General features: G+C 46.0%; 1 protein-coding gene across 5 annotated transcripts in view; it reads left to right on the forward strand.

Annotated features, from left to right (window-relative positions):
* LOC119404652 (uncharacterized) overlaps nucleotides 1-18,442 on the forward strand; it is a 240,603-nt gene extending 222,161 nt beyond the window's left edge. For 4 of the 5 annotated variants that reach the window (XM_037671236.2, XM_037671238.2, XM_037671240.2 and 1 more), the window contains 4 exons: nucleotides 3,064-3,504; nucleotides 3,752-4,770; nucleotides 6,406-6,574; nucleotides 18,083-18,442. In XM_037671236.2, coding sequence (XP_037527164.1) covers nucleotides 3,064-3,504; nucleotides 3,752-4,770; nucleotides 6,406-6,574; nucleotides 18,083-18,172 — 1,719 coding nt within the window. In that variant the 3' untranslated portion in view covers nucleotides 18,173-18,442. The remainder of the gene's footprint in view (nucleotides 1-3,063; nucleotides 3,505-3,751; nucleotides 4,771-6,405; nucleotides 6,575-18,082) is intronic. The other variant, XM_037671237.2, reaches the window with a different exon arrangement.
* Nucleotides 18,443-19,254: the final 812 nt, after the last annotated feature.

Here is a 19,254-nt window from a genome sequence, read left to right on the forward strand (position 1 = left end):
GCCTTCATGGCAATGATAAAATAAGCAACCTTTTTTTTTTTTTTTTTCGCGGTGTGTAGTTGGGGGTGTGGGTTATATGCAGGGGTGGATTACACGCCAGAAAATATGGTATTGATGTAAACGGCGCCACAGCATTTTTCTTCATACGCGGCTGTGCGTGATCGTCGAGCACCGGAAGCCTCAAGTCCGCCCTGGCCCTAATGTCGGCCTTGTTCTTCAATATCGAACTCGGCGTGCTTCTAGGGATGCTGTACGCACCAGCGACTCCAGACTCCTTTTCTCAACATTCGACTGTGTTGATCATCGCTAGCTTTGAAGAGAACAGCAAGTTGGTACGTTTCACGGCGACCATCTCTTTAACAAAGGGAGCGGAGAATCGCCGATAAACGAACGACGGCCACACACGACGGACGCGACGACGAGGAATCGTGGCAGAAAGAACGTGATGGCAACCGATAGTTTCTATTCGCGCTGCGCCCTCCTAATCACAATACATGCGAAAAAACCTCCTGCCGCGAGGAGCAAACTGTGAGGGAAAGCCAACTTCTTGAGACGTTTCGCGCGCCCGATGTTCGATGTATAAAGTGTTCCTGCTATTTCTGTTCGATGTTGCCGTAGATTTTCCTGTGTATTGACCTTAGAACATAACCGCGTTCGAAAATAGTTCGATATAAAGGATAATTGGTTTAGGCGAGTTCGATATATGTAGTCTGGTTTCACTTTAGACGCACATGGATCAGGAAAGAATGCGAGGGTGAGGACAACATTTTTAAGTCGGTATACCTGACAACCTATCTGCGTTACCAATTCTATACAAACTGAAAAATAAAGAAAGAAATAGAAAAAGCCATCATCCACGTGAAAGATATGCCGGTTCCTTGGTGAGGAGTGTTATCGAAGGCGCACTCACGCACATATTACCAACTCGCCCAACTCTCCACGCTGCTTACACATATTACCTTATTGGTCGATGCAATATGCCTAATATAATTCCCGTGCTCGCTGCTCACCATAGCGCCTTAGTCTTTTGCAGCGATCAAATACTAAGGTGCTATGGTGACCATCGAGCGCGTGAAATATATGAGGCACGTTGCTTCGACAGCAGGTGCTGTGTGCGTGAGCCCGCCTTCGATAACACTCCTCACCAATGAATTTCACCGGGATGACGGCTTTTCGAACAGCGAAGCTGTTTAGCAAGTCGTTCCTTGTGAGTCGATCGCAGAGAACTGTCATCATCTTACACTCTAAGAAAAAAGCGAGTATTTGGGGAGTATTTCTGCTACACAACAATAATCGTCATCTGGCTTGCTCGCGTTTCCTTTCTTGAAAACCCGACTCTCGTCACTTTCCTATCAAGAATGCTATGTCACGCTGATAACGCGCGCGCCGTTCGCGACCAGCAAGTGCCGGGACCGCGGTGATAACGCGAGGAAAGTACGCGAGGTGGATGACGATTATTGTTGTGTAGCAGAAATACTCCCCAAATACTCGATTTTTTCTTAGAGTGTAACGGGTATGTGCCACTGTGCGGCTAATTGAAATGTGTACAGAGAGAGAGAGAGAGAGAGAAACAAACAAACAGAGAGACGAAAAGAAAGATATAAAGAAAGAGAATGAAGAAAATTCTCGCCGAAAAAAATTCTTCGCGACGCGTACTCTCACCGAAGGCTAGCGTCCCAGCCACTCGGCTATCCAGGCACGCTAGCAGAGCATAGCATAGCCTTGTATAGTATAGGTAGCAAGGGGGGTGGAAAGGGAAGTGAGCGTGAGGGGGACAGATTTAATGGTGAGAAGGAAGGAAGGGAGAGAGTAAAGCGTAGCCCAGAAAGAATGAGAAAGAGAGAAAGAAATGCAGAAAGAAAGAGGGACGGAGAGAACATCAACGAAAGAGAGAGAAAGAAGTAGAGAGACAAGGAAGCAAGCATCGCGTCGTCTAGCTAAGCCACGCCCACCGACTGGGACGTGTTACGCAAATTCCGCTCTATAGTGCATAGCCTAGCTGCGTACTCCCGCGGAGGAAGCCGCGCATCTCGAAGCTAGACGCGTCGGTCGACGGGAAGTCCGTGCTTCGCTGTGCCAAGCTTTGCGCGATTAGTGCGAATTGCCCGCAATTTCTTTTATTTTCTTTTCTTTTTAAAATTTTTCGGTTGTTTGAAAATATTTGTTAACGCAGATACCTTGTCAGGTGTACCGACTTAGAACTGTTGTCTCTCCCACACATTCTTTCCTGATCTGTGCGCTTATAAGTAATGCCTAGTGCGCAAAGCTTTGGTTATAAGTCAGCGCTTAGTCCGTCTCTGTCCTGTTCTGTTGTTTGGCTGTTTTTCGTTTTGTATGTAAATGTAAACGACTTTGGTGACATGACTAGAAACATTGAAAAAAGAAACCACTTCTTTTCTGCTGTTTAGGCCTCAGGTTGTATTACATTATCTTCAACTATTGCTGTTTTATGGCTTGCATGGTCGATGTACGCATTTCTCGTTGCGGGAAATACATCCAGTAATGGTATGCGTCTTTAATCGGTTACAACCCAAGAATAAATACAAAGCTCCGCCCACAAAACCGCGGCGGGCTTGTCAAACACATGTGTGAGAGAATCGTGCAAGCTGGTTTCACTCGAACCGTAAGTACGTTTTCGGTACAACGCATATCGAAAGCTAAAGGTTCGTCGTTACTTCCTAAAATACGACGTTTGACTAAGCAGTGATGACAGAGTCTCTGTTGAAATTTGCCAGAACTTTAAAGTTTTCGACTTAAAACCAGTGACACAGAGATGGGTGCACCAGAGATGGGTGACACAGAGATGGGTGACACGGGTGCACCAACTATCTGAAACACGCGAAAAGTGCTTGGCGTCACGAAAATGGAGCAAATGTGATTGAATGGAACGTATATGCAAATTCTCTATGTGTGGGACAGTGATGGCAGTGGGTGCAGCTTGTATTTATTCTTAGGTTTTAACTAAAAAATGAGCACTCCAGTGAAGTGCTCAAAGCAAGCAGCAACAAAAATGCGGCTATATGGTCATCGCATCACCTACTAATAATGCACACTTTTGCGCAGGCTTCCCCTGCCTGTGAGCAAGGGCAGATAGCCGAACCTCCCCCATTGCCAACTGTGAGACACGAGTCACGTCACTTGAAGCAGAGTGTTGAAGACAGCATCGTTGCCCGCGAGATTCGGGCCCAGAAGGAGCGGGAGGAGATGATCGCCCAAGAGCGAAAGCTCGCCCAGGAAGCAGCAAGGCTTAGCTCGACAACGCCTGAGAAACCACCGTGCGACAGGACGCCAGAGACACCCAAACCTGCACGACTCACTGCACCTCAGCTTTCGATGGCATCGGCGACCTCACCTCCCAGCTTGGTATCCAGTCCTGCACCATTCCCGGCTCCCATCGAGAAGCGGTTCACGTGTCCGTCGGACTCAAAGATTGCTGACGAAATTCGGGAGCTCCAGGAGCGGGAGGAAGAGCTGCGGGAGCTGAGAGAGCGCCTGCACATTCAGGTAGGAAGCAACACTTTGCAGATGCAGTAAAAATAAACATAAAGGAGTTACCACGTTCTTGCGTTTCAGTTGCCCATAGGGTGACATAGGCGGCGACAGTAGATCATAATAGCATAGTAACTCCCAGATGTCGATGTTCGTGATGTCATGTGGCTGTCGATTATAATTGTGTCGACATGTACCTGCCAAGTACAGTGCACTTCTTTTCATTTGGGTCATGAAACTTACGAGGGTGTTTCTCCTGCAGAGCAATGACCACAAGTGCAGTGAGGTTGCCAACAGCAGCAATGACGATGGCATCGCTGCCAACGGCGTCGTCAGTCCAGTCGCATCTTTGACTTCCAGCAGCGGCGGCCTGTCTAGGACCGTGAGTGTCGAGTCGCTTCCTCCGAATGGCTCGACCCTTTTTGGACCACGCAGAAAGGACAAGATAACTGTGCGGCCACTCTCCGACGGCACCGAAGATGCAGTGCCATCCCCGCCTTTTGCATTGGGCGAGTCCCCAATTGAACGTGAGATACGGCTAGCACGAGACCGGGAAGAGGCACTGAGAAAGGAGAAGGGGCTGCTGGGACAGCTCCAGGCGGAAGGATTTATCAAGAAGGGTGAAGTGGCCTCACCCACTCCAGTCAAGGGCGCAAAGGTCCCTGCTACCCTGGTGCTTCGAGGAGGCAGCTCGCAAAAGATCCTGGCCACATCTCGGATCCAGCAAGAGATAGAAGAACAGACACAGCGTGAGATGGCTCTTCGAGAGTCCGGGCACATCCAGACCATCTCCCAGGAGAGGACAGACTCCAAGGTGACCAGGATAGGAAACGAGGCTGTCGCGTCACCTTCACCGCCACTCGCATCTGCTACGAGGAGAGTGGCGCCTTTCGAGTCGTCTCTTCCTAACGTCGAGATCTTCGAGAAAACTCCAGCCCGAGTTTCTTCCCCAACGACAGTGACCTGCGGTGTCTCGTCGGTTGTGGCCAAGACAGCCAATGGTCACGTGCATGCCAATGGTCACGTTTCAGGAGCAAAGGGATCGCCCGTCGCCAATGTTCGCGGGGTGAGCATGCAAAAATTCCTTGCTAGTCGTGGCAAGGAGCTCGCCTTCACGAGTCCACCATCACCTCAAAATGGCGACAAGTTAGAGTACCGTGAACTGAAGCCTCCACAGCTGCAAAAGGGTGCCGCTGACGCCGTCCGTAAGGGCCTCATCACGGCCGAGACAAAGATCCAGGAGGAGATGCGTGCCATGAAGGAGCGCGAGGAGGAGCTCAGGTTCGTTGTGGTGGCGTGACACTGAAAGTACGCTGGCTAAGGAGATTTCTTTGCTGCGCTGGTGTAGCCCCCCCCTCCTCGAAATTCTTACATTTTGGGTGGGATGTGTGCGCGCACACAAACACGCGTTTACAAAAAGGAGGCAGTTGGGCATCCCCTGCCCCGGTATAATTTCTGGCTACGTCCCTGCTTTCATGCGTCCTTAAGCGGTGCAAAATGTTTGGGCTGGCTCAGCGTGGTGTCTCTTGCATGCGTCCACGTTATTTAATTGCAGCACACATGTCCCTTTGTGAATAGAAGTTTGGGGGGTTACCACATGCCGATGATGAACTCACGCATTAAAATACCAAGAATTTTTCAAACAAAACAGATCAGTAGCGATCGTTTAACAAATCACTGACTATGGCCATATGCATCTTTGCCAGCGCGGCATTGTATTTTCAGTTTTATATCCTTGTAATGAGCGTTATTCTTCTTCGCAGCTTTCTTTTTTTGGGGGCTGCCTGCCTTCAGGAATGCATCGTCACCATTTAAGATCGATTTAGCGACCAAGGTTTTGCCTGCAGCTGTTGTTGCATACACCGCTTTCATAAACTAGGTCTTATTGGCGTGACGCACGTGCGTGCTATAAGAAATGCGTCGATGCTGCTTACGATCGTGCCAAAAGTGACTACAGTTTTATACGCAGGGGCTGCGACATAGTGGTAGTTTCCTTTTGGAATTCTACAACTAATTCACAGAATCACGATTACAATTTAACTTTTTTTTTCTTTAGGTGTCTAATTTGTGCTCTTTTACAGAGCGATATCGGAGGAGCACATGCAACGTCACAGTATTAGATTTTTTTTTTTTTTTGCTTTGACCGAGGTTGTTTTTCTTTGTCCGAGATTCCTTCTTGTGTGCATAACGTCCAAGTCTCGGCACGTTCGCGCATTTCAAACTGCAGTCACGCATATCTTAAGCTGTGGTGTTATTGCGCTGACGAGCGATGTCAACGGCACTTCAAGCGCGCTTACGTTACGATTATATACACGGTAGAGCAGAGGGCAGGGGTCATTTCTCGGCTGCGGCTGATCGTGGACAATCTCAGCTATTCCCACCGTTGATCTGTTCGGGACGACCGATTTAGATCGACAAGATGATTTATTTTCCAGGTGGCGATCGCAGACTCCTTTAGTTTATAACATTGTCTTGTGTTTACGCTTTCCAGCGGTTTAGAGGCGGGTCACAAATGAGCGCTCCTTGGCACGAATAATATAGTCGCACATGAAGTCCTCCTTGTTCCGCTGCTTTTTCCTATGTTGGCGCTCTCTTATGCCATGATAATTCCTTTATCACCCTTTAACACGGTGCTAAAAAGAGAACGCACTTGTTTGAACTATCGTCGACAAGCACCGCCAGACAGGAAGTCACAGATATGGCACAGCCAGAGCATCCGAGCACACTATATAGTTGCATACATGTACCCTTGCTACTGTCATCACTGCGGCGGCAACTTTCGCTTCGATAATGCTACGCGGCATATTTTTTATTGGTTTTGTGCACTACATTTGCCATCACAATGATATCACATAGCAATGCAACTGAATGTTTTTGACCCTGACAACTGTTTGAACATTTCTCTCTCACTGACAGGCGTCAACGCCTTCGGCTGCTAGGCCAGCCCAACCTGGGCCTGTTCGAGGGAGGCGCATTAGTCGATGCGGATCACGTCACTGATGCCGGGGAGGCACCTACCCTGCAACGCGTTGGTAGTGATGCAAGCCTTCTGGAAAAGGCCAGTGGCTCACCAGAGGCTGCCAGTGTACGTGTACCTCATTTTTTATTATTCTATTCGTAATACCTCAAACATCCCAGGAAAGGACATACAATGCGTTGGTATTCATGCAAGCCTTCTGGAACAGATCGGTGGCTCACCAGAGGCTGCCAGTGTACGTGTACCTCATTTTACAGCCAAAGTTATTAGATCACAACAAGGGCCGTTCTTGGTGCCGTAGCTGTCCGCCGCCGCCGCCGGTGCCCGTAACCGCTATCGCACGAAGTAAGAAAAACGAAATAAGAAAAAAATATCCAGGATGGAACGGGGTTCGAACCTGGGCCCTTTGCGTGGGAGCCCAGTATTCTACATCAGAGCCATACCGGTGCTTGAAACTTATTTGCAAAAAGACCCTATACAGGCTTCAAGTCGGGAAGGAACCACATTAACATATGTAATCTAGCGTGGTAGAAGAGTAAAATAACAACCAGGTGTCACAATACGCGAGTTCTGTAACCAGGCGTCACACACACAATGCGAATTGCGCAACGAGTGGGTTGTTGAATGCTTCCGACCCATTACAAAGGGCTCTGCCATAATTATCCATTGTCATAATCCACAGCATCAACAAATTGCACATAATGCCTTACAGATCTTTAGTGGGTGCCACGGTTCTCCGCAGAATGACGAAAAATGGCACAGTGGCTGCTTCTCTACATCACAAAAATTATGATGATTTGTAGCGTGGTGGGTTCCTCGCAGGTGTACTTCTGTTGGTTGCTTAGGAGCCCTTAAGGCCCCATGATTCATTTCCTCAGGGTCTCAATAAAGTTCTTTCCCTCTCTGTATCTTTCTCACGTTGACGTACGTTGGCGTGGTGGGAGAGTGAAATAACGACCGGGCGTCACACAATGCGAATTACGTAACTAGTGGGTTCTTCAAACCTTTTAACCCATTACAAGATGCTCAGTCACAATTCTTCATGGCCATCAGCCGTCGCATCAAGGAACTGCACATAATGCCTTACAGATTGTACCTCGCTTCTCCGCAAAATGACGAAAAATGGCGTAGTGGGTGCTTCCCAACTTCACAAAAATTATGATTTGTGGCGTAGTGGGTACGTTGCTAGTGTACTTGTATTAGTAGCCCCAAGAAAGTTTATAACGGGCTGTAGAAATGCCGCTCTTCCAGCTTTCGCTGTGACTGTGCTGCGGTTTCCGCGCAGGCCTGGCGGTCTTTTTTTTTTAATTTTTTTGTTCGTAATACCTCAAACATCCCAGGAAGGGACATTAAATTAGGTGTGGGCACATAGAAAAAATAGCGTCAGGTTAGATGAGGTGAGTTGCAAGATGGTCTTCAATGACAGCCTTGAAACGCGAGATGTCGGTGATGAGGGCGATGTCAGAAGGAAGGGCATTCCATTCTCGTGCTGTGTGTTGAAAGAAGGAACGTGAAATAGGGTGGGTACACAGAATTTGGATGCGCGTGGCGGGAGAAATGACACGCCGGGATGTGATTACCTGTGCCCAGAGATCTGAAGAACCTAAGTGGTAGGCAGGGCTGGGCAAAGATACTTTGAAATTGTATCGCGATACGATACAAGATACTCAGGCAAGAAGTATTGGAGATACAGATACAAGATACTACCGCAATAATTGTATCCGATACGATACTTGCCAATTGTATCTTAAGATACTTCGATACATTCGCAAATTTGTTATTACAGACCCCCTAATGTAGCGAACGCCTATGCACGAAAAGGTTTGCTTGAAAATTTCTTTAATGCGACCAATTTTGTTTAATTTTAATGAAATGTGCGTTAGTATTTCACAAGTATTGTCTTTCTTGCTCCAAGTCTATTAGTTTACTTCCGACAGAACTTATTGGGGTTTGTTCTGGCTGCTTAACAGGACAGCTCTTCATTGATAGCGGCTCTTGCTTGTCATTTTTGTATTTGATGGGAGTCGCTGCTCACCTTGCCGACCAGCTAGCGGGTTGCGATCTAATCACAAGAACTTCAATACGAAGCCTTCGCGCGATGGCGCAAATACCGGTGTGGAGATTTACTTTGTCTGTAAAAGACCGTTCACGCAATATCGAACCACCGGTGTACAGTAGCAACAACGTTGCTGGCGATATTTTTCGTGACGCACTGTGTATGCGTAGAGCTTAGAGCACTGCACGGGCTCGGGCCTACCCGAAAACCCGGGCCCGGCCCGGCCCGTGGGCCGGGCCGGGCCGGGCCGGGTAAAGTAGTTTTCACGGCGGGCCCGGGCCGGGCTCGGGTCTGAAGCTCCGGGCTTAGGGCCGGGCCCGGGTTTGAGGTGGCGGGCTCGGGTCGGGCCGGGCTTGGACTTTGCTCAGTTCTTAAAGGGGCACTATAGTGATGCAATGAAGCGGTTAAGACTGATAAAGTGTACTCTGTGAACTCGAATGTAATTAGTTTCACCATCATAAGGAGAAAACCAAGGGCGAAGTTCCATTTTTAAATTTCGCGCCGAAGTCTCCGCGCGTGACGTCACGGATTTCAAAGTGTATTTGGCGTATTTTGGGGACATTGGTTCAGTGAAACTTCATGAAACTTGGTGTGTTAAGTTTATGGCCCTATCAGAGGTCAATGTACTTAATTTTTAGCGATTAGGAACTACGTAGATCCCAGTAGATGCCGTCAGAATCTATGACGTCACGGTGTTTGTTGCACGATTTTCAAGGTGGCGTCGGCAATCGCATTTTCTTTTTTGCACGTGTTTCTCGCTTACCAAGACTCTTGTCGCAGCGAGCGTGGTGATTATGGAATTTTAAGAGTAATTTACCGATGATAGAAGAACTGTTTTTTAGTGTCTGTCCCTTTCGAGTGTGTTCCTCATACGTTGCGCGTACATATACGTGTCACATTTTATCTCGATAAAACGATTCTTTTTTTTATGTGGGGCAAGCTATTTGAAGAAGTTTTATGAGTGACAAGTACTGATCTTCTTTCGCATCTTGCATATGAAGCTACTTGATTTATCTGAAACGGTTGAGCTGAAAGTAAAGAGACCAGGCGCTTATACAGCTAACATCTCGCTATTCCGTGCTTTATTTGCATTCGTTATTATTTTATATTCCAAATAATATTTGTAATCGCAGTAATAAATGTAACATAATAAAATTATACATATAATATATTATCGCAAGTGTGATCACGGAGCCCCAAGGCGGGGAAACGTTCTTGTAAGTTCCAGCTCTCCACTAAAGCGAAAAGACTGCGCGCAGTCTCGTTGCATAAAATCCCTATAAAGACATTTTTTTCTGTGGCTCCGTCTAGGCTTCCAGTGGTCATGTGGCGCGAGATGGACATGCACAGCCTGCTTTGTTTGCCCACATTGTTAACCTCTGAACGTTCGTCTTGTTCCGCTATATCAGGGGTCTCAACTCGCCTCAGCTAACGGGCCACATTCACGAAAATTTACTTCCGCAAGGGCCAGGACAGTGACGAAGGTGGGAGTGGAGGGAGGAATGGGTTCTAGCAGATGTCAGCTAACGTTGCCATGTTAAAGACCTCTTTAAGATTTCATATATGGGTCCTTTCTGAAGGATATTTGGCGGCAAGTTTCCACCAATATATCGATAGCTATCTCCAATATGACTAAAATCTGGACGCCAATTTTGCAATATATACAGTTTTGTTTCACGGTTATGTATCAACACGTGGTGGCTGCAGGCGGTGCCTCACGAAAAAAATGTTTTAGACCTGTCATGCCTGTGTAGCTCAAGAACGTACTTATAAATAAAAAAAAATGGGACAAAGACAGTCATGTGCCGTCTGCAGGCCGCTAGTGAGAGGTCCACGGGACGTGTGTTTGAGACCCCGGCACTATGATAGTGCGAGAGCTGCATGATACTGCCACAACAGCGTTGGAATGTGCAGAAATAGCATAAGTCCATTAAACATGTATGCTTACGCTTAAAGGCAAAGTATATTAGCTTGACGAAATATCTGGCTTGAAATAAGAATCACGAATTTCATGCCGGGGGATGTCCCCTTACCTCGAATCATATGCATCCAATGAGTAAGCGTCGGTAAGCTTATTCGCACTTTTGCCCCGCCACGGTGGAACAGTGGTTATGGCGCTCGACTGCTGATCCGAAGGTCGCAGGATCGAATCCCGGCCGCGGCGTCTGCATTTTCTATGGAGGCGAAAATGTTTGAGGCCCGTGTACTTAGATTTAAGTGCACGTTAAAAAACCCCAGGTGGTCGAAATTTCCGGAGCCCTCCACTACGGCGTCTCTCATAATTATATCGTGGTGCAGGATAGAAAGTTGGGCTAGTTGGTACGTATGCATTATAGAAGCAGCGCTAAAAGACGTAGACGAAGAATAAACAAGCACACAGGACGAGCGCTGACTCGCAACTGAAAAATTTATTTAGCGCTCGTCCTGTGTGCTTGTTTATTCTTCGTCTACGTCTTTTAGCGCTGCTTCTATAATGTATATCGTGGTTTTGGGACGTTAAACCCCAGATATTATTATTATTATCATCATTATTATTATTAGTCTCACCTTTATTACCAAACTGGAATGGACCCCGAAAATAGATCGCAATCACTTCGTCCACCTATTGCCAGTCCTACCAGTGTAGTCTTACCAGCGTAGGCCACCTTCTACCGGTACAACATCGTTAGGAAGGCATACACCATTATAATATGGACAGAAAAGAGCCCTTTGCAAGCCGTGCATAACAAACACTTCTGAAAATTGCATGGAGAAGCCCTCAAAAGCATTTATAGACTATATATTGAAGAGTGGCACAACGTTCAGGAACGAGAGAAATGAAAGGATTAGCTGGACAGCTATTTTCATTCTGCAGAGGACCAAAAAGATATCCTAAATTAGCTCCAGTGGTGGAAATTAAGAACTACGACTGCCGACGCCTTCACATTTCTCAAGGCAGATGTGCGCCTCTGCGGCTAGCGCGAACAGTGCAAGAAACTTTAGCGCGGTAGGATATGGGATGGAACAGCGCATGGTGTGCTTATGGTGGAATCTATTTATAATTTGATTTTTTTTGTACAATAATATTCGACCAAATAAGCTATAAACTATGCCACAAAAGCTTAAAGACTGTATATAATAGCGGTGGTGTGATATGGTGTGATGACAAATAGTTGCTTTTTTTCCATTCGGCTTCTTATATGTATTTCCAAAGTGCACGTGGCGCGCGCGGTTCGTTATAATTTTTATCTACGTTAGTGTATTTACAACAAATCTAATAAATTTGACCTTTTCCCTCTATTTCTCTTGATGTGGCAAGGTGCTACTATGATGAAGATAGGTGCCTCATATCCAGAAGGGTGCACGGTTGGCTTTCTCGTTACAGCATGCTTTAAAGGGACAATAAAGGGGGAAAAACGATTTTTGGCGTATTAGTAAATTACTCTTTCATAATTCTAAAATCCCCACGGCTGCCGCGAGAAGACGCATGGGAAGCGCGAAAACGCGCAAAAAGAAATTACGGCTGGTGACGCCACCTTGAAGTTCCCGCATCAAACTCATCATAGGTTTTGTTGGTGTCTGTTAGGTCCTACGCAGTTCGTAATCGGTAAAAATGAAGTGCATTGTCTTCCTAGGGGGGCCATAGACTTAACATACGAAGCTTCAGGAAAATTCGACTAGACAAGGTCGCCGAAATACGAAAAATATGCTTTGAAATCCGTGTTGTCACGCGTGGAAATTTTGGCGCGAAAATTACAAATGAAACACTGACCTTAATTTTCTCTTTTATTAATACATCTGTGTTGGTGAAACTAACGACATTAGATTTCTCAGAGAACAATTTATCAATCTAAGCTGATTCACTGTTTCACTTTCGTGTCGATTTAAATTTCAATAGAGAGCGCAATGAAAACAAAGTGAAGAGAGCGTTCTGTTCTCTGTCCCGTCTGTTTTTATTGCTCTTCTTATCAAAACCGGACTCATGCTGCAAATCACTTTTCTTCCTACAATATCTGCTACAAAACGCTATTGATAATCCCGATTGTATTCCTAGAAAATTAGGTACAGTATACCACTGCCGAACAAACGTTCATCGTACCCAGTACGGTCCGCTCAACTGTTTCCACGGTGCCCTTTTTTACGAGAAAATACCGTAGATTAAAGTATACTTGCTAGCGAAGCATGCGCCAAGCATGCGTAGATATTTGCTACTTAAAAGGCCCTTGCGGTCGATTCTATCTTCGGGCAACACCGCCTAGATTATTGGCTCGGGCCCCTGTCGGGCCCGATCTGTGGTCGGGCCGGGCCGGGCCGGGTAGGCGAAATTTTTTCTCGGGTTCGGGCCGGGCCCGGGTCTCGCTTTGAGTCGCCGGGCCGGGCTCGGGCGGGTAAATTTGAACGAGTCCCGGGCCCGGGCCGGGCTCGGGCCGAGAATCACGGCCCGTGCAGTGCTCTAGTAGAGCTCATAAAACTGCAATGACTTTTCATGTTCTACTTAGCTGCTGGCGTAAAGGGTTCGTTATCAATATATTCACTAACGTGCAATCTTTCAACAATTTTTCTTCAACGAGAGAATACGTTCACCCCAGAAATGCCTAATACCTATTGTATTGTCACGTGGTGGTAAGGATAAAGAAGGCGGCAGTCACTCTGGTAGAGACTAAACTGCTCACTGGGCAAACTTGTGCCCAGAAAACTAAGTAACTCATAATACAAGCAAAGCACTCTGTACACTGATAGCGGCAATAAATGTCGTTGGCCTTCGGTATTCTGATCATAGACGGAACGCGTGGTCACATCTGCGATCGAACCTTCCAGCGTTACCGATGGTGCTCGCGTAAGCTCCCGAATGAACTACAGTGCTCGCGTCCTGCGCATAATTTTAATAATAATTGTTGCAGTTTTACATCCCAAAACCACGACATGATTATGATGGACGCCGTAGTGGAGGGCTCCAGAAATTTCGACCACCTGGGGTTCTTTAACGTGCTCCTAAATCTAAGTACACGAGCCTCGAGCATTTCGCCTCCATCGAAATGTGGCCGCCGCGGCTGGGATTCGCGCGTAATCTTAACAGAACAATCTGAAACAACTGCGAAGCTTCCGAAACATCGCGACGTGTCTTGAGCTGAGCGCTGCTAATAATGTTTTTGTAGTTTAAACCCGATCCCACCAAAATAAAGAAATGAGAGCGCGTGGCAAGTTGCACAAATCGTCGCAGCACAGCGCTGCTATTCACGGTATTGCCACCTATATGTCCGATTAACTGGCGATTAGTAATAGTAAAAAAATTAGGGAGGCCTAAAAAAGGAAAACAAATCAAATATATCTAAATAAAATGGAAAAGCCGTTCTGTATCAAACAGTCATCGTGAATAAGTATTGAAACACAATACAGGCGGCACCCTTAATAGCTATGACAATTAATCGTGAAGCATCTTGAACTTACTTGTTAATGTAAGACAGTAAAAATATTTGGTGCCTATCAAAAATTGACTGAAACGGCTCGTTGGGATGCTCATGAGAAAAACAGATCATTTGGTATAGCAATGTTTCTCGAATCCCCTTCCTAACAACTTGAAGATGGCTCATAATTATTTCCATAATTATAATGCAAACTCAATTTCGCTCTTTCACTAAGCAGTAAGCAGGATGTTTGGTACTGCATACTCAGAGCGCGCCCACATGATTACATATTTGTTTTCAAAATCACCTCTCAGAACAGTAAGCTAAAGCGAAATATAAATGTGCAAACAGTAGCAGAAATAAAGCAGACAGTTCAATGTAAGGGTAAAGCAGAGAACTTTTTGGGCAGCACGTTACAAGAGGCATATTTGTGCGACCAGACCGGAAAAAAAAGTTCAGAGCCCTAGGTAATGTACGGGATGCAAAAGAAGGACAACTAAGAAAGAACTTGTGCTAACAATCAAATTATGATTTCAAAAGCTCTTTGAATAAAGATAGCAGGAAGATAATAATAATAATTGTTACGGTTTAGCACCCCAAAACCACGATGCGATTATGAAAGACGCCGCAGTGAAGGGCTCCGGAAAGTTTGACCACCTGGAGTTCTTTCACGTGCACCTAAATCGAAGTACACGGGCCTCAAGTATTTTCGCCTCCATCGAAAATGCGACCGCCGCGGCCGGAATTGGATTGACAGAAGGAATAAAAAGATACGGTACACGAACATATATTCTGTTAGATAAGCGCTTCACCTACTAGATCTAGCATCGGTACTAGTGCTGCTACAGTTAGGATCTTATTTGCACATAAGTCAATCGCATGTAAGTCGAACTTACATCCACAAGATCCTTCAAATCGCTTGTGTGTGAAAGCCACGACAAGCAAAGCAACCCTATACTTCAGATTTCGTAACGAAGCACTGCGCAGGGGAGCGGCATCAGAATTTGCGCGATAGTCGCCGCACGCATTGTGGTACGCGGCGCTGGACAGTGGATAAGGGTAAGTATCATGGCACTGGCACACGAAAAAAGAAAAAAAAATCGAGGAAACGAAAGGCACGTGAGCTAAGCTGGACGTTCGCGCGCTTGTTCTGTCGTGACTACGCGAGCGCTGTCAAGTTGCTCTGCTCCACCAAAACGGACGCGTACACTTTATTGCCTGCCTTCACTGGTGGACTTTGCCGGAAAAATAAAATTATGTCACTGCGCTGAGTTTTACTGAGGCGCTTTAGTAGCACTAGTACCACTTTGAGAAGCGTAGTTGAGCCAGCGATTATTGTTTCGTACTCTGGTGTTCCTATAGGAGTATCTTGTATCTTAAGATACACGATACATTATTGAATGTATCAGAAATACAGATACAGATACTCGTCTTGCGAGACGTATCGCGATACAGATACAAGATACCCAAAGAGTATCTGAGATAGTATCTAAGATACATGTATCTTCGATACTGCCCAGCACTGGTTTGACTGAAGTGCGTGAAGAAATGTAATTATAGTTGAGTGCACATGATAGACCCTTGCGGAAGCCATGCTGTGAAGATTAGATAAATTATTTCTGTCAAAGAAATTCATTACATATAAACATGGGACGTGTTCCATCATTTTGCAAGGGTCATTAGTGATGGATGTGGGCTGATAATTTAGAGGCGATTTACGGTTACGTGGTTTTGTAGATTGGAACGACCTTGCTCTTTTTCCTGTCGTCTGGAAGGGTGCCTGGTGATAGTGATTGTGAAAAGAGCAGGATTGGATACATGGCCGATATATGCTTCGTGTTTGAACGGCGGAGCTGTTTAAGGCCGAAGTAAATCCCTGGGAATTATTTCAGAAGAACTTCTTGTTGGCCGAGTTGGTGCATGCCTGTGGTGGGAATCATTGCGCATAGAATCGGACGAACACAGGAAGAAAACAATGTAGAGTGAAAGAGCGCAACTATCGACTTGATAGTTGATCATTACGCTCTTTCAGTCTACTTTGTTTTCTTCCTGTGTTTGTCCGATTGTATCCGCAATGATTCCCACCCTGGGAATTAGCCGTCTGCACTTTCTAGCCCAGCTGCGAGAGCGAAGCCTGACGAGAAGGAGAGCATATCGGTAAGGCTAAGTGGGTGAGAGGGAAGCCTAGTGTTGCGAGTAAGGTCTGGGTCACTTGGTACATAACGCTGAAAGAATGAACCAGTAAAAAAGGATGGAGGATAAAGAGAGAAGTGGCACCCACGACGACTTGACCAGGGGTCTCAAGCTCGCCTTATCTAACGGGCCGCAGTCACGACATTTAGTCCCGCAAGCCGGGACATTGAAGAAGGTTGTGGCATTGAAGGCGAGAGCCGCGCTCATGGAACATCGGACACAGCATGCACCTTCGTGCGACGAACATGCGGACATTTATTAACAACCTATACATAACTGTGAGCTCGCCAGCCGAATCTTATAAATAAGTAGGGTAACATGTCAAATAACCCAATATAATGCCTATACAATACACACAAACAAACTAACAGACTAATGTACCGCGAATGCGGCGTCGCCGACGTTCGACTCACTATGGAAGCCCGCGGGAACGAGGCGCGGTATCGTCCCCGCGGATGTCCCCGAAGGCTACCGTCCACGGTCGCGCCAAACCCCAAAAGAGTGAGCTCTTCCGCATGCGCCCGCGTAACCTCGCTCCGCGCCAGGTGGCGCCACTGGCTCCACCGCGCGAGCACAGCGCTATCTCTCGCTCGGCGGCAAAACTAACTTAATAGAGGGTGACAGCAAACCCAACGGGGGAGGGGGGGGGGGTGCAGCTTGAACAAGATATCACCCAACGTTGTGATTTGAAAGAAGTCCTTTCCCACAGCTCATATATGGATAATTTCTGAAGGGCATTTGGCGCCAGGATTCGAGAAACATGTCGATACCGATGTACAGAATGACTAAAATCTGTACGCTGATTCTGAAATATGCAGTTTTTGTACCGCGGTAATGTTTCAAGATATGGTGACCGCATGGGGGATTGGGGGCCTCACGGCAAAAAAATACTTGAGACCAGTCATGCCTGAGTAGCTCATAAGCATACTTACTAAGAAAAAAAAAAAACGTGGGACGAAGACATTCATTTGCAAACCGCGGGCCGCGTGTTTAAGATCTTTGGACTAGACTATCGACTGTGCTTTATTAGCAAACACCATCATCCAGAAAAACCAGGGGCGCATGCGCTGTTCAAACGACAATATAACAAAAGGCTACCTGAAAGGCTAACGCCGAAGCGATAGGAACCCAAGTTCTTTCTACGTCAAAGAAATGGATGTAGTGCTGACACAATTGTCACACTGCATGTTGATATGATATGCTTCGAGAATTTCGTGTTTCACCTTGCCCCCGCCTCTACCAAGCATCCTAACATTAGATAATAGCGGAACACATCCACAGTTCCGACAATGATAGGCTAAATTATAGGCTGCGCGAGCACCCCAACTCCTTGAACACAGGAGAATCTGTTGCTGGGCCTGTTGGTACGTACTTGAAGAAACGAAAAACCAGCTTACGGACGCGTACACAAGAGGAGAAGACGACAGACACTCCTTGAACACTTCGGACGGGGATAATTAATCTCCCTCGCCGTTGTGAACGCACGTGAACTTATTGTCAAACCTTCCCTGCCGCCTTTCCTTCTCTCTCTCTCTCTTTTGTCAAACCAACCGCTTGCCAGTTGCATTACTTATGTGCATCTTCGGCAACATGACATTATATGCGGTTGACATTGTTGCACTTATTAAGGTTTTATATGGCTCATGAGTAAAAAATGTGAATTAAAATGAATTGATGTAGCAAGTGTATGTCAAGTGATTGGAAGTGATCGTTAAGGCATAAGGTGAATGAAATGTTCATTAAAATGAACTAAATGGGATCACTGGTCAATTAAGGCAAACTAAGTGTGAATCGCATATGAATTAAAGTTAACTGAAGGTTACCGAATGTGACAGTGTTAAATGCTTTAAAGGTGAATGAAATGCCGTGACTTAGCAGTACATGAAACAAATAGAGCATAGGTGTGCTCTTCTCAGCATTAACCTGTTCCCGGCTTCTTGCCTCGATTCTGTAGACTCTACAATTGATTCATTTTCTTTCCAGCAGGCGTCCAACAGTGTCCCTCGACGCCGCAGTGCCCTCATCGCACAATGGGAGCAAAGGATCCAGAGCACCGACGTCGCCAAGTCGTAAAAAGAGATGTTGTCATTTACTTCAGTATGCATATATATGTATAAATGCCGATAATCTATTTCTGCGAGCCCAGTGCGACGCAAAATACTTGAGATCATTTTGCATTTTCCCGAGTGAAATCTTTTTTGAATGGGTTTCTTTGAAATAATTATGCACCTGTGTTGCGAATAACATTTGTACACCATGAGCTGGTCGCCAGAGCGTAATCTCGATTGCGTTGATCATTTCAAAGAGTAGCTTATTCAAGGAATGGAAGGAAGAATGCTTGAAGATGTGAACCGCCATTGTGATCAGGAAGAATGTGCTGTTGGTTTGACGAGTTGTTATTTTCCAGTGCAAAGAAGAGAGAGCGAAAAGAAGTGCTGACTATCTTACATCGCACAATGTCGGGTGACCATACATACAAAAACTACGCCTTGTTGAACCCTGACGCGTGCTTAAAGGGCTCTAATCGGGCTCCGCCGCAAATTGTGCTTACACATTGGAAGTTGTAAGGCGCTATTTAGCCAGAATTTTACCGAAATAATTGTCCAAATCAGTTTAGGAGAAACTGAAATGGTCTGATGTTATCATGTCGCCGGGATGGGGTGTCCACAGTCAACTCTGCTTAGGCAAGCGACCTCGAGCTATGCACATTCGCTGTACCTTTTATATATATATATATATATATATATATATATATATATATATATATATATATATATATATATATATATATATATATAAACCTTTCCTTCTGCGATTATGCCGAATACATTCCGTGAAAACCTTCAATAAAGATGATGGTTTGATAGTTGATAGCCAGCCCTCTGTATTATCTCGCCAGTTTTCTTGTTTCGTCTTTGCACTAGAAAATTGCAGCATTCTGATTCCGGTGTGTTTTGATTGTTGTACTTTGGTACTGAATTGCTGCACACTTGGCATGTGATCTACAAGGCAGCTGAGTGCCAGATATTAGCTTTTTTTTTATTGCGATGCGCCATGGCATATTATGACGCCACCGCATTACTTATAATGCGCCAGCAGCTGTGGTTTCAGGCAGTCTTACGCAGGAGCAAGAGTAATGCGCAGAGTTTTGTCAC

The sequence above is a fragment of the Rhipicephalus sanguineus genome, chromosome 9 (assembly GCF_013339695.2).
Source record: "Rhipicephalus sanguineus isolate Rsan-2018 chromosome 9, BIME_Rsan_1.4, whole genome shotgun sequence".
In the NCBI taxonomy this organism is placed as follows: Eukaryota; Metazoa; Arthropoda; class Arachnida; order Ixodida; family Ixodidae; genus Rhipicephalus; species Rhipicephalus sanguineus.